General features: G+C 42.1%; 1 protein-coding gene and 1 pseudogene across 1 annotated transcript; one reads left to right on the forward strand and one right to left on the reverse strand.

The window, feature by feature from the left end:
- Window positions 1-866: 866 nt before the first annotated feature.
- Window positions 867-6,212, forward strand: LOC110502039 (uncharacterized protein C13orf42). The gene is made up of 4 exons (XM_036959579.1): window positions 867-1,435; window positions 1,587-1,731; window positions 3,748-3,878; window positions 5,153-6,212. The coding sequence occupies exons 1-4, from the start codon at window positions 1,022-1,024 to the stop codon at window positions 5,477-5,479; spliced, it is 1,017 nt and encodes a 338-aa protein (XP_036815474.1). The 5' UTR covers window positions 867-1,021; the 3' UTR covers window positions 5,480-6,212.
- A 172-nt stretch (window positions 6,213-6,384) lies between these two features.
- LOC110502040 lies at window positions 6,385-13,999 on the reverse strand (annotated as a pseudogene).
- Between the last annotated feature and the right edge of the window lie 455 nt (window positions 14,000-14,454).

The following is a 14,454-nucleotide window of genomic DNA, read 5'->3' on the forward strand; positions in this document are numbered from 1 at the left end:
AAATAGGCACGGGTCAAAACCAGGAGGACTAGCAAAAAATGAATAGAAAAAGCAGGCGCACAGGAAAACCACACTGGTTGACTTGAACATACAAGACACACTGGCACAGAGAGACAGGAAACACAGGGATAAATCCACTGGGGAAAATAAGCAACACCTGGAGGGGGTGGAGACAATCACAAGGACAGGTGAAAAACAGATCAGGGCGTGACACCTAAACCATTTAAACTGGAACAACCATTTCAATAATGTGTGCAATGAATCTAACTAACTGATTGGATTAGTTTAGAAAAATGTATGTGCTATATCTTTGTGTAGCATAAAATTAAAAAAGCAATCAATGTGTATGCAAAAACACAGATATTAAAAACAATCCTTAAAAAATCTAGCTGCAGTAGAGCATGCTGGTTAAATCTGATAATGAACGGCATGGTTTTGATGAGAAGGTTTTAGTCTCCACAGAGACAAAACTTATATAACCACAATCTCACACTCAACACTGGCTATTAGCACCAACACTGGGGTTATTTTACACCATGTGGGTGTTAATTTTACTCTTAGAGCCTTCATTTAACTCCTGAATCAACACTAGAAATGTTACACTGAAATATGCAACACTGGACGATTTTCTGTGTATAAACCACTGGGCAGCGGGACTACAGCACGTGCGTTTTGGTGACAATGGGAGCTTGAGGTGCCCATTAAGACATTTGACACTGCTGTTCAATAGTAATGACACAGGAGCGGGTTGAATTTCGAGGCCCGTTGCCATAGCACAACCCCCCATAACACCGCAGTGATGGCCAGGAACGTTTTTTTAAAGTGAGAGGAGTCTGAAGTTATCTTCTCTGCCAACGATACTCACGGGCAGTTTCATCCCCATGGACAAGACCAACGTTTTTCTTTTACGCGCCATGTGCTTGTTTTCTAATTGATTTCTGAGGAATACTACTTGGAAACGGTTATGGGCACCTCGATTGAACTAACATTATATTTTTTATAACTGAGTTACTCCACGCACATGTTTAGGAAGATCAACAACGCACTCCGTCCCAACAATGGGCACAGGGCTCGTGATGGCAGTCCGCGGTCCGAGCAGGACTACCACAGCGCGTGCACCGTCAAGTTGGTGCGGAGCACCTCCATGCTCGTGGTGGGCCAGAGGAATCAGTCATCCGTCAACTCCACACTGAAGCGGAGCAAAAGTTCTGTAAATGTCGAGTCCACCACCGCCTTGTATTATTATCAGAGGCAGGAGGACCGGATATGGCTCTACTCCCAAAATCAGAACTGCCTGGAGTATTTGGAAGAGCTGGTGGCGTTGAGACGGCAGTACACGAGGAGCGTCAACAACTTCAAAAGCAACGAGATGAAGGCCACAATCTCCCCCAAGAAGAAGCCTGCGCCACCCCCACCCAACTCCAAGGACGCACAGGTAGAAAGGCTTTGTGAATCACTTAATGGCTATGACCTCACCTCATAATTATCCTTGTGTCCTAAATGAAATTGTTTGAACCACTGAATGCCTTCTACTAAAGAAATCAATAGACAATCATGTTCTCTCTTATTTTGTAATTTTTTAAAAGAGCATGAGGACCAAACCGTCTGCCCCTCCAATCCCCAATGAGGAGGACACTCTGGACTTCTTTGATGCTGTCATCGCGAGCTGTGACCCTGAGCACACGCGCAAGCCCCATGTAGACGATGGGCACGCTGACGTTGACTTCATTGGTGAGTTGTGTTTTGGTTTGTAGTACGATCAATTTGCCTAAACAGCGAAGACAGTGGACAGCTACCTGGTGCTGATATAGAGACAGTGGACAGATACCTGGTGCTGATCTGGAGATACACAGCAAATTCTCTAGTTTTAAATCAACACTGACAATGTTAAATTTAAAACTGGGCCAGTGTCTACATGGGTCCAGACTTTTGCGTGTTAAAAGTCCCGAAGATCATTCAGATTTCCATGTAAAATAGCCTTTTGACTAACCATCCAACCTTTTTATGTGAGTAAAGTACATGTTGGATAAAAAAATGTCATGACAGGCCTGATGGAAACATAAATATTCTCTGTAAACTTTCCAAATGTCAACAAAACAAAATACGCTAGACAAGGTGGATCTTCTTGTGTCGGTAAAATTATTTATGTGAGAAATGTCAGTGAAAACGATTTTATGCGCAAATATTGATATACTGTAATAACCATCACATCGAAGTAAATTTGAAGTCACGCAATGAGATATTGTGTGGTCCTCCAACTAGGACTGGTTGGGAAAGCATGCAGTTTATTAGACCACAGATGGAACAAGTTATGATGAACATCACAGGGTGGTGAAAGTGCAAGGTGATGAGCTTGATGCTCCTTTCTAGTAAATATCGAGGGTCTTATTCTGGTGACATGATCCCTAATGCTTGGCTGCCATTTGACAAATAAAAATAATCTCGCTCTTTTGTCCATAATAATCTCATCATGTAGGCTATACAATATGTGCACTGTAGCCGGTTAGAGTGTGCGTGCAAAGACCAAAGTGGGCACACTCACTATAAAACACACATTTTTTGGGTGAGATGACATGAGTAGAGTTGAAAATGCAGTGACATTTTTTTACTTGTTTATTTGTGAATTTAACCGTGTACTTATATGTGCACCTTTTATCTGCAACAAGTTAATTAGATGGAAACACATCTCTGTTGGGAAAATTCGCAAATTGTTTTAATGCAGATTTTTTAATATTGGCATGAAAGTCTGTCGCCAATTGGATGGAAACCTAGCTCTAAAATATATCCCAGAATATTTTTGGGGGGATAGAAATGCTCAAAATTACAGAAAAAAAAGAGTCTACTTTCTCTCATGACTAACTACCAGGAACTTTGAAAAGACAAGCTGAGTGGGCAGGAGGTTATATTCAGGAGCTCACCTTGACTGACAGCTCTTTGGAAGGACTATGTCAATAAATTTGAATGCAGTGAGCAGTTACATAATCTCATGCAAATTTTGTGATACACCAAGCAATCTAAACAACATTGAAATTGCATCAACGATGTCAATTTTACACCTCCTGTTTGACATCTCTTTTGCGGTTCACAGCATTGCTGACAGATTTTAACATGACAAACGTGTCAGCATTTTGAACTATGCTCCCTAGTAAATAGCTAACACCAGATACATATGAAAGTGGAAACATATAAGAATATTTGCCATCGATGAATAGTGTAAATTTTTAATTATATTTGCTGACACCCTGCAGTCAAATTTGGTCACCAGTAGAGTAGCTATCTAGCTTGATAAACCACACAGTCTCCTGCGAACACGCAGTCTCCTATGTTGGTTACAAGACGGTACTTATCTAAATTAGGTACGAGAATATCATGTTACCATTGGTGTAGTAAAATGAGAGTTTAGGTGATGTCACCTTGTCCCCTTAATAATCCCGCCTCCTGAAATCAAGTGTTTGACATGGGGGAAGGGATCAGTAACTTTATGCTCAAACTTTATCGATGTCGGCACAACATACAAAAAACAGAGCCCCAATATCATTTCCCAGTGTGCCTTGCCTTTTTGAGTGACTTGTAGAGTTACCACCCATGACTGTATTTGTTAGTGACAGCGACATGGTTGTTGAATTCCTTAAAATCTGGCCCTGTGGACTTCATAAAGTGAGTTTTTGCTGTAGGCAAATGTAACAGGGCCGTTATGCACTCACGGGGCATGTGCCCCCGACCAGGCTGCGGCGTGTCTGCCAGCAGGGGAGGACCTAACACCTCAGCTCGTGCTGTATGGGGTGGGCCGAAGGCCTATTCCATCGAAGGCCTTCACCAAGTTCTGTCCCACCCTCACGTGCTTGAAGGAAGCACTGTGGTCCTCCCGCAACCTGCTGGTAGGGAAAAGCGTAGAGACCACCCCCAGGCAGTGGCCATGGTAGCCACGGAAGCCCTGGGGTGGTACGGAAGGAAGGGGGCAATGGGTCCCCCACAACACACTAGGTCCCGGCGGCCACGGACTGACAGCGCTGCGGCGCCTAGGGCGATGCGCCTAGGGGAGGGATCTCCTCTGAGCCCCGAAGGAAGGGACGGTAATTTATTCAGAGGAGCAGGATGAGGCGAGTTTGTACAAGGGACCGCTCCTGTACAAGGGACCGAAGACAGCCTTTTAACAAGGTGACTTTTTACCATGTTTTCCCTGTCTTAAAAATGTTTTACCTTCGTTAGATCATTAGTACACATTTTAAATGGCTTTTACAGATTTGATGTTTTCCAGGAAAGTACTTTTATTCATGGTTGTTTTCATTGATTTTAACATGTACTTTTTAACCAATTTAAATGTAACTTTCAAATGCTGTGTTTTATGCTTTGTTGCAGTTTTATGTGTATGACATGATGTACAAAATGTATGAGCTGTTTTTACAAGAAATGTGTTAATAAAACTTTTCCAAAAGAAAACAATTTAAATAAAACTGTTGATGACAATATCTTACATATATCATAAGGCCTTCCTTACTTTATTGGCAATATTTTACCCCAACACAATGGTGTTAAGAACCTACTGGTTTACAAATCACAATATACTGACTTTCAAAGTGACATATAATTCCTATTGGAATCCAGCCTGAGTTAAGACAGCCAACAGTTACACTGTTTATTCACACACAACCTGCAGTCAGAAAGATGTTAAAGGTTAGGAACTTTGATGAAAGAGACTACCTTAACCATTTAAGTAACGGGTGCAATAAATCTAACTAATTGATTGGATTAGTTTAGAAAAATGTATGTTATGTATCTTTGTGTGGCATAAAATTAATCAATCAATGTACATGCAAAAACACACATATTAAAAACAATCCCCCCCAAAAAATCTAGATCCAGTAGAGAGTGCTGGGAAATAAGATGATGATGGGCGTGGTTTTGATGAGAATGTTTTAGTCTCCGCAGAGTAAAACTGACACAATCACAGTCAACAATGGTTATTGACACCAACACTGGGGATTTTTTAGAGTTAATTTAACTCCTAAATCAACACTAGAAATGTAACACTGAAAAATCAACACTAGGTGTAGTAAAGCCCTAGCTACCTGGTGCTGATCTAGAGACAGTGAACAGCTTGTTGCAGTCTCAGAGTAATTGTAACCGTAATAGATCACAAACTACCCTTTAGTGGTTTTTTCTCTCCCCATGTAGAATTTGGATGGGCATTTTGAGAACTGACGTGAACCCATCTCTCTCTTCATCAGTGGCCACCAGCACCAGTGAGCACGACCTCCACTCCAACTGGGTCATGAGGGTCCCACGGTGTCCCACAGATGAGTCCAAGCTGAAGAAGCCGGCCTCAACCAGCAAAAGCAGCAGCACGGCCAAGAAGAACAGCGACAACGGGACAACGAGCAGCCGACGACACCTACAGAGAAACCCCATCCACCTGCCCAAAGTGGTGGAGAGCGCTTTCCAGACACTGCGCTTCAAGCCGAAACTCAAAAAGAAGTAGTACGAACTTGCTGAGTTTCATAACAAGTACGGGAGTCAACTTGGGGAGGTCCCGCGACATGCAAGCATTCAGCTGGTGAGGAATTGGCAGGGAAACCACAAAATAACCATGGATAGTAATATAGGAAGTGAGAGAGAGAAGTAGGCCTAGAGGAAGTGGGAACTGAGAGAAAGTGGCAGCCAATGATTATGGTATTATGTTGGTGTGGACAGGCTTAGCATGTGCCATTGTTCGCTATGCCACCAGCCTGATAAATTATCCAGTCTGCTGTGGATCCTGGGACTGATGGGGCGGTAACCCGATCCACAAAGGACCGTGCGTAACTTGGACAGTGTAATTACCAACAAACACTCTCATTACTTAGTTACTGTGACTAAACAGACCACCTACTCCACCTGACATCACAATCAACAATGCAACTGTCCATTTTCTTTTCCAAGTATTTTTGTTACACATTTAGACTAGGCTTATTATATCCAGGTTTACCTGTCGCATCAGTCTCCCTAGACTACATGATCAACATCACTGTATGAAATGTAAGATGTTCACCATGTGCCTCAGATTGAATAATTTAAATTATTCTTAAACATTAACCAAGGTACTGCAAATGGCACTGCTTATTTCGTTTTATACTGTAGTGGGCTACCATTGTACTGTAACAATATGATTTATCCTGTTAAGTCTATATTATTTATGTACATTAAAATGGGTCACCAAGACACTTTTTCCATGACTTGTGGACCCTTGGTGTGTTTGTTGAAAAGGTTGTACTTTATTACAGGAGACGACAGGCTGAACTCATGCTGGTTATCGACACAATAATATGAGAGCACAGAAGGGATTTTTTATTTACCTAGGCAAGTAAAGTTAAGTCTTATTTACAATGACGACCTACCAGGGGGCAAAACGACATATTTTAACCTTGTCAGCTCGAGGATTCAATCCAGCAACCTTTCGGTTACTGGCCCAAAGCTCTAACCTCTAGGCTACCTGGAGGGAGTTTAAACATCATTTACTTTATATACTCCCCCCAAACCTTGAAGTAATAGCTATTCATGTTCTTGTTTTTTATCCTCTTATTCTCACAACTAGTGTGAATCAACCCAGTTTCTCAAGGCAAGTTCAAATCACCTTGCTACAGATCTGTTTCTCTCAAAAATACAATTTTATTTTCTTTATTACTAAAGGCACAAATGTGCGCACAAACACACACACAAGGTACACTGAGTGTAAATAACATTAGGAACACCTTCCTAATATTGAGTTGACACCCCCCTTTTCCCTCAGAACTGCTTAAATTCGTCGGGGCATGAACTCCACAAGGTGTCGAAAGCATTTCACAGGAATGCTGGCCCATGTTGACTCCAACGCTTCCCACAGTTGTGTCAAGTTGGCTGGCTGTCCTTTGGGTGGTGGACCATTCTTGACACACACAGGAAACTGTTGAGCATGAAAAACCCAGCAGCGTTGCAGTTCTTGACACACTCAAACCAGTGTGCCTGGCACTTACTACCATACTCCATTGAAAGGCACTTCAATAGTTTGTCTTGCACATTCACCCTCTGAATGGCACATATAGACAATGCATGTCTCAATGGTCACAAGGCTTAAAAATCCTTCTTTAACCTGTCTCCTCCCCTTTATTTACACTGATTGAAGTGGATTTAACAATCAATAATAAACATCAATAAGGGATCATAGCTTTCACCTGGTCAGTCTATGTCATGGAAAGAGCAGGTGTTCCTAATGTTTTGTACACTCAGTGTATCCACGCACACCAACATACACATACAAATTCTGATGCACCATCCTAACAATCAGTTTCTCTGCTTTGCCCTTGGGGCTGAAGAAGGCAGACATGCTTTTCATGCCTGTTTTGTCCACCTTGGCCAGGATCTTCTGTGCCGCACTCATCTTCTAGGGCGGCTGGAGGAGGAGAAAAGATGTATTCAATAGTATTGCTCATCGGCCTTGAGTGAAGACGGCTGAAACGTAATTACACATCATCATGACTCTTTTCCAGACAGAATATACAATGTTACTTGGACCTTCGTCTGGATTTGAAGGCCTCTGCATTGCATTGCTTTAAACTGCACTCACGTGAACTTCAGGAAGGTTCCTCCCCCATATATATATATATAATTCTCTCATGGGTCCATTCATGCAGGCTGCACCTAATCTCCCTCACTTTGCGGGCGAAATCGGAGCTGTTGAATTTGGTGTAGTCCTCTCCCGCCTCCACTGATTTGTCAGACAGCTTTCACTTCTGCCGAATGAGGATGGGATGTATAGAGTGAGACCTGCTTTCCATCACTCTAAACACCAACCACCAATCACACCACAGACACACGTTTACAAGTTACCGTGGCAATACCGTGAGTATCACCAACTGACCAACCACATCCACCAACAATAGGCATAAGAACACACTAATCTACCTGTACACTGCTACCATCTGGTGAATCTCAAGAGAAGATCACAGTGAAAAAGCCAGACCCTACAATAGTTTATATGTAAAATAAAAGATTTATCCCGCTTTGGTTCCTAATACATGCAGAAAAGGAACAATGTCCCCAAATAAATAGAAAACTAGGAAAAAATATGTCAGTATATACAGTAGGCCTAACTACACAGTGTGATGACACAAGTAGCCTACACAGAGAAGCTGAATAAAATACCTTTGAATGATGCTCCACTTTCTTAGTGCTTGAGAGCTCAGGTAACCTGTCAGGAGGAAGGTGAAAGGTGACTGACCATCAGACTGTTAAACACTAATAATGCTGCTTAATGCATTGCCTTCAGAAGTATCAATGTCTTAATAGCACAATGTCACTTTCATCACCAGTACATTTCCAGTCAAAAGTGCTGACCTGGGACCTGCAATTATCTTCAAACTGTGGGGGATGTGTCTTGAGAAATCTAACTGCCACAAGTTATTTGATTTCGGTCTCCAAAACCGCACACTCATCTTCAGTTTTTTGGGGGTGGTTAACATGTATTTCAAATTACTCAGTGACACTTACGATGAAGCTACATGAACATTTGATTTTAGATTGTGCTTTTTCATTTTAGATTGTGCATGTACATACTGTAGATGCTTGAGGAGAGCTTTTCTCAGGTCTTCACTGATGTCCGCAGATATCAGACCACGGGCATACTGCAGGTAGTCCTCTGTGTTACAATGAAGAGAGGGTATAAGAGGGTTAATACCACAGCATCACTTTATACACTTCATTATGGAATGACATCCATCCTATTGATATCACAGGAAACTGGGTTGACAGTCTGAGCTTTAAATATAAAATGAATGTGAAACCGAAAATGTAACATGAGGCAATGTTTGGTGTGGAAAGCTCCTGATCTCTAAAGTGGGTTTGGTGCCATCCTCTGGTTAATTTGAGGATTGCAGGCCAGGGAGAACATGGCACAGGTCTGCGGTATTAGACCAGGCCCTGAGAGTGACTCACCTTCCTGGGTCTCTGACTCCTTCTAGACTCTGACGTACGTCATGGACTTCACCCTTTCTCCCACTGAGATGTTAGTCTTTCCGAGGGCCTTCACTGTCCTCTCAGCCTAGAACAGCAGGTACACAGCAAAACCAACACACTGTTAACACTGTTAAATCTACTGGAGAGCAGCAATTCTGAACTCCTGATTCAGCTAATCAAGGGTTTGATGATTAGATGAATCCGGTGTGTTATTCCTGGGCTAGAACAAAAGCCTGCACAACCTGGAGGTTGCCAGGATCAGATTGCTTCAGGATGTACTATAGAGCATGAAAACCCCTGCTTATGCAGCTCATAGATTGATCAATGTGTACCTTCTTCTTTAACCCTTCCATGGTCCTTTCCAGGCAGTAGCGGTGACACGTATAACACCTGAGACCCCTCAACATCACTCTTTTATAATGTGTTCATGTGCAGCTCATCTTTAGAAAATCTCAAACAATTTCAAGGGTGCTGCAGTCTCGGAATTACCTGATATACTAATAAAATCTATCAATGTGCACTTCAGTCTGACATAGAAGTGAGAAATTAATTATTGGTTTTAGGGGTTTACAGTTGATTGTTTCTGAGGAGCACATTAACTTTCAACATTAGTTTGTGTGGGCTGAACAGTGACCTCTGACCTTTTTCCTCAGCCACGTGGTGCATGGAGGCCAGGGAGTGCGTGCAGCTCAGCAGCCTGGTGCATGCTGGGAAGTCCTCGTCCATCACCATCTGGTACACCGACTGGAACTTTGCCTGCACCAGAATGGTATCACAAAGAGAGGAAGACAGTGATGACATCACAAAAAGAAGGGCAGAAATGACCTTGCAAAGAGAGACAGAATGATATGACATCACAATAACCAGACAGAAATCGAGTCACAGAGGGCAGAGGTAACGTCACAAAGAAAATAATGAAATGACAGAAAAAGGACAGGGGATGTAGCAAAGAAAGAAAGAGAATGTATGACATCACAAAGGGATGACAAGAGAGATCACAAAGCGAGAAAGACTGACTAAGATGAGATCACAAAAGGGGAAACATAAAGTTGAAGTCGGAAGTTTACACTTAGCTTGGAGTCATTAAAACTCATTTTTCAACCACTCCACAAATTTCTTGTCGGTTAGGACATCAACTTTGTGCATGACACAAGTAATTTTTCCAACAATTGTTTACAGGCAGATTATTTCACTAATAATTCACTGTATCATAATTCCAGTGGGTCAGAAGTTTACATACACTAAATTGGCTGTGCCTTTAAACAGCTTGGAAAATTCCAGGAAATTATGTCATGACTTTAGAAGCTTCTGATAGGCTAATTGACATCATTTGAGTCAATTGGAGGTGTACCTGTGGGTGTATTTCAAGGCCTACCTTCAAACTCAGTGCCTCTCTGCTTGACATTATGGGCAAATCAAAAGAAATCAGCCAAGACCTCAGAAAAAAAATTGTAGACCTCCACAAGTCTGGTTTATCCTTGGGAGAAATTTCCAAACGCCTGAAGGTACCACGTTCATCTGTACAAACAATAGTACGTCAGTATAAACACCATGAGAACACGCAGCCGTAATATCGCTCAGGAAGGAGACCGGTTCTGTCTCCTAGAGATTAACGTACTTTGGTGCAAAAAGTGCAAATCAATCCCAGAACAACAGCAAAGGACCTTGTGAAGATGCTGGAGGAAACAGGTACAAAAGTATCTATATCCACAGTAAAACTATTCCTATATCGACATAACCTGAAAGGCCGCTCAGCAAGGAAGAAGCCACTGCTCCAAAAACGCCATTAAACAGCCAGACTCCGGTTTGCAACTGCACATGGGGACAAAGATCGTACATTTTGGAGAAATGTCCTCTGGTCTGATGAAACACAAATAGAACTGCTTGGCCATAATGACCATCGTTATGTTTGGAGGAAAAGGGGGAGGCTTGCAAGTCAAAGAACACCATCTCAACCGTGAAGCACAGGGGTGGCAGCATCATGTTGTGGGGTGCTTTGCTGCAGGAGGGACTGGTGCACTTCACAAAATAGATGGCATCATGAGGAGGACAATTGTGTGGATATATTGAAGCAACATCTCAAGACATCAGTCAGGAAGTTAAAGCTTGGTCGCAAATGGGTCTTCCAAATGGACAATGACCCAAGCATACTTCCAAAGTTGTGGCAAAATGGCTTAAGGACAACAAGGTCAAGGTATTGGAGTGGCCATCACAAAGCCCTGACCTCAATCCCATAGAAACTTTGTGGGCAAAACTGAAAACTTATGTGCGAGCAAGGAGGCCAACAAACCTGACTCCGTTACACCAGCTCTGTCATCGAGGAATGGGCAAAAAGTGGAGCCAGAGACAGCAGGGATTCAAACTGCAGAACCCAGTTCCTACATTTGAATATAAAAATTGATTTTATCAAACAAAACTATGCTACATCTTATCTCTGTGACCCTCAGGATGACAAATCAGAGCAAGTTTACTGAATTACTGATCAGTTTTTTTGTTGTTGTTGTTGTTGTTGTTGTGCACTCTCCTCAAACAATAGCATGGTATTTTTTTCACTGTAATAGCTACTGTAAATTGGACAGGCAGTTAGATTAACAAAAATGTAAGATTTCTGCCCATATTAGACATGTATGGAAAGTTTCATTTCCTTTTTGAAATCAGACACTGTGGCTGGATTAACGGGAATTGTATCTTTAAAATTGGAGGAATGGGCCAAAATTCACCCAATTTATTGTGGGAAGCTTGTGGAAGGCTACCTGAAACTTTTGACCCAAGTTGAACAATTTAAAGGCAATGCTACCAAATACTAATTGAGTGTATGTAAACTTCTGACCCACTGGGAATTTGATGAAAGAAATAAAAGCTGAAATAATTTTCTGCTATTATTCTGACATTTCACATTCTTAAAATAAAGTGGTGATCCTAACTGACCTAAAACAGGGAATTTTTACTAGAATTAAACGTCAGGAATTGTGAAAAACTGAGTTTAAATGTATTTGGCTAAGGTGTATGTAAACTTCCGACTTCAACTGTAAATACGCAATAAGCGCACTTTAATTTCAAAAATATGTATTGGCATATGGACCACTTTACTTTGATCAAGTAGGGCAACAGTCTCATAGGGCGACGCACAATTGGCCCAGCATCATCCAGGTTTGGCCGGGGTAGGCCGTCAATGTAAATAAGAATTTGTTCTTAACTGTCTTGCCTAGTTAAATAAAAGTTAAAAGAAACATTTCAAAACACGTGGACTGTGTCGCCAAAGGTCGATACTTGTAAAAACTTGTGTTCTTAAACCCTTACCATGTGGCTATATTTGTCCTCCGTGGCTGCGCATCTTTCTTTGTTGGCTGAAATCTATACTTTTAATGAAATGTTAATCAAATACAACCACTGACTGTTCCCTCATATCAACTGGGGGGGGGTCTAACGTTTTATTTATTGTCAGTCTATGAAAGTAGTTTGGCACGAATACAGGCAAACTGAAGTGTGTAGCAAATATTACAGTATGATTTGTTAAAGTGTTTAGTTAAATGCACATGCAGTTAGTATCTACTACATTTGATCTAGTTACATTTGTATCCACAGTGGGACGTTGCATGACGTCATCTTAAAGGCACATACTACAATAACAGAAATAGGTCTCCATCTATACTGAAAAACAAATAGAAACGCAACATGTAAAATGTTGGTTTCATGAGCTGAAATAAAATATCTCCGAAATGTTCAGTACTCACAAAAAGCTTATTTCTCAAATTTTGTGCAAATTTGTTTACATCCTGGTTAGTGGGCATTTCTCCTTTGCCAAAATAATCCATCCACCTGACAGGTGTGGCATATCAAGAAACTGCATGATTATTACACAGGTACACCTTCTACTGGGGACAATAAAAGGCCACTCTAAAATGTGCAGTTTTGTCACATAACACAATGCCACAGATGTCTCAAGTTTTGAGGGAGCGTGCAATTGGCATGCTGACTGCACAAATGTCTACCAGAGCTGTTGCCAGAGAATTGAATGTTCATTTCTCTACCATAAGCCCCCTCCAATATCATTTTAGAGAATTTGGCAGTACGTCCAACCGGCCTCACAACCGCAGACCACGTGCAAACACGCCAGCCCAGGACCTCCGCATCCGGCATCTTCACCTGTAGGATTGTCTGAGACCAGCCTCCCAGACAGCTGATGAAACAGGAGTATTTCTGTCTGTATTAAAGCCCTTTTGTGGGGAAAAACTCATTCTGATTGGCTGGGCTGGCTTCTCAGTGGGAGGTCCTGGCTCCCCAGTGGGTGGGCCTACGCCCTCCCAGGACCTCCCTTGGTTGCGGCCCTACCGAGTCATGTAATATCCATAGATTAGGGCAAAATGAATTTATTTCAATTGACAGATTTCCTTATATGAACTTTAACTCAGTAAAAATCGTTGAAATTATTGTATGTTGTGTTAATATTGTTGTATATATTCTTAAAAGCACACATACACACATTTTGTGCAAATTTTTGGCATTTGTTTTTCTTTTACCATGATTGGTCATAATTGCTTTAGTAATATTCTCACTGATTGAACATTTGAGTAAACAGCAGTTCATGCCTGTTAAATACTACAGTAAATTGAATGATCAAGGCGTTATATGCAAATACAATATTATGTGTTTTTGCTGTACGTTGGTTGTTATTAGTTACACTTATAGTTGTGACCAGTGGCACCTTTCTTAATGGCAGAGCACTCCAGATCATCTTGAGAAACAACACTTACAGTATAAACACGGAGAATACCAAACATTAGGAACACCTTCCTAATATTGTGTTGCACCCCCCTTTGCCCTCAGAACAGCCTCAATTCTTTGGGGCATGGACTCTACAAGGTTTCGGAAGCATTCCACAGGGATACTGGCCCACCTCCTGAGGGGGAAGAGGCGCTGTCGCGCCTTCTTCACAACTGTGTGTGTGTGTGTGTGTGTGGGGGCCATTTTAAGTACTTTGTGATTTACTGACGTTGAGGGAGAGGTTGTTGTTCCGGTCCCACACTGCCATGTCACTGATCTCCTCCCTGTAGGCTGTTTCATCGTCACTGGTGATCAGGCCTACCATCGATGTGTCGTCAGCAAACTTGATGATGGTGTTGGAGTTGTGTGTGACCTCTCAGTTGTGGGTGAACAGGGAGTACAGGAGGGGACTAAGCACAAAACCCTGTGGGCCCCCCGTGTTTAGGGTCAGCACCACCTGGGAGCAGCCCGTCAGGAATTCCAGGATCTAGTTGCAGAGGGAGGTGTTCAGTTGCAGGGCCCTAAGCTTAGTGATGAGTTTTTTTGGGCACTAGGGTGTTGTTACAGTATTCTCCCTGTACACCAAGTCAGAACCGTAGGATAAATAAGGGGGCATATAAGCACACAATAAAGACTCCTACAAAGTTCTCTTAAACAGGCTATAGGCTACATGTGCATGGCCAAGTCAGAACAGTAGGCTAAGTTATGAGGGGGAAAGGGACC

The sequence above is a fragment of the Oncorhynchus mykiss genome, chromosome 22, assembly GCF_013265735.2.
Source record: "Oncorhynchus mykiss isolate Arlee chromosome 22, USDA_OmykA_1.1, whole genome shotgun sequence".
NCBI lineage: Eukaryota > Metazoa > Chordata > Actinopteri > Salmoniformes > Salmonidae > Oncorhynchus > Oncorhynchus mykiss.

Bases quoted from the DNA above. Each gene is read 5' to 3' on its own strand.
- LOC110502039 (XM_036959579.1), top strand. From the start codon at position 1,022: ATGTTTAGGAAGATCAACAACGCACTCCGTCCCAACAATGGGCACAGG. The intron at 1,436-1,586 runs GTAGAAAGGCTT...ATTTTTTAAAAG, and splicing joins CCAACTCCAAGGACGCACAG to AGCATGAGGACCAAACCGTC. The intron at 3,879-5,152 runs GTAGGGAAAAGC...ACTACCCTTTAG, and splicing joins GGTCCTCCCGCAACCTGCTG to TGGTTTTTTCTCTCCCCATG.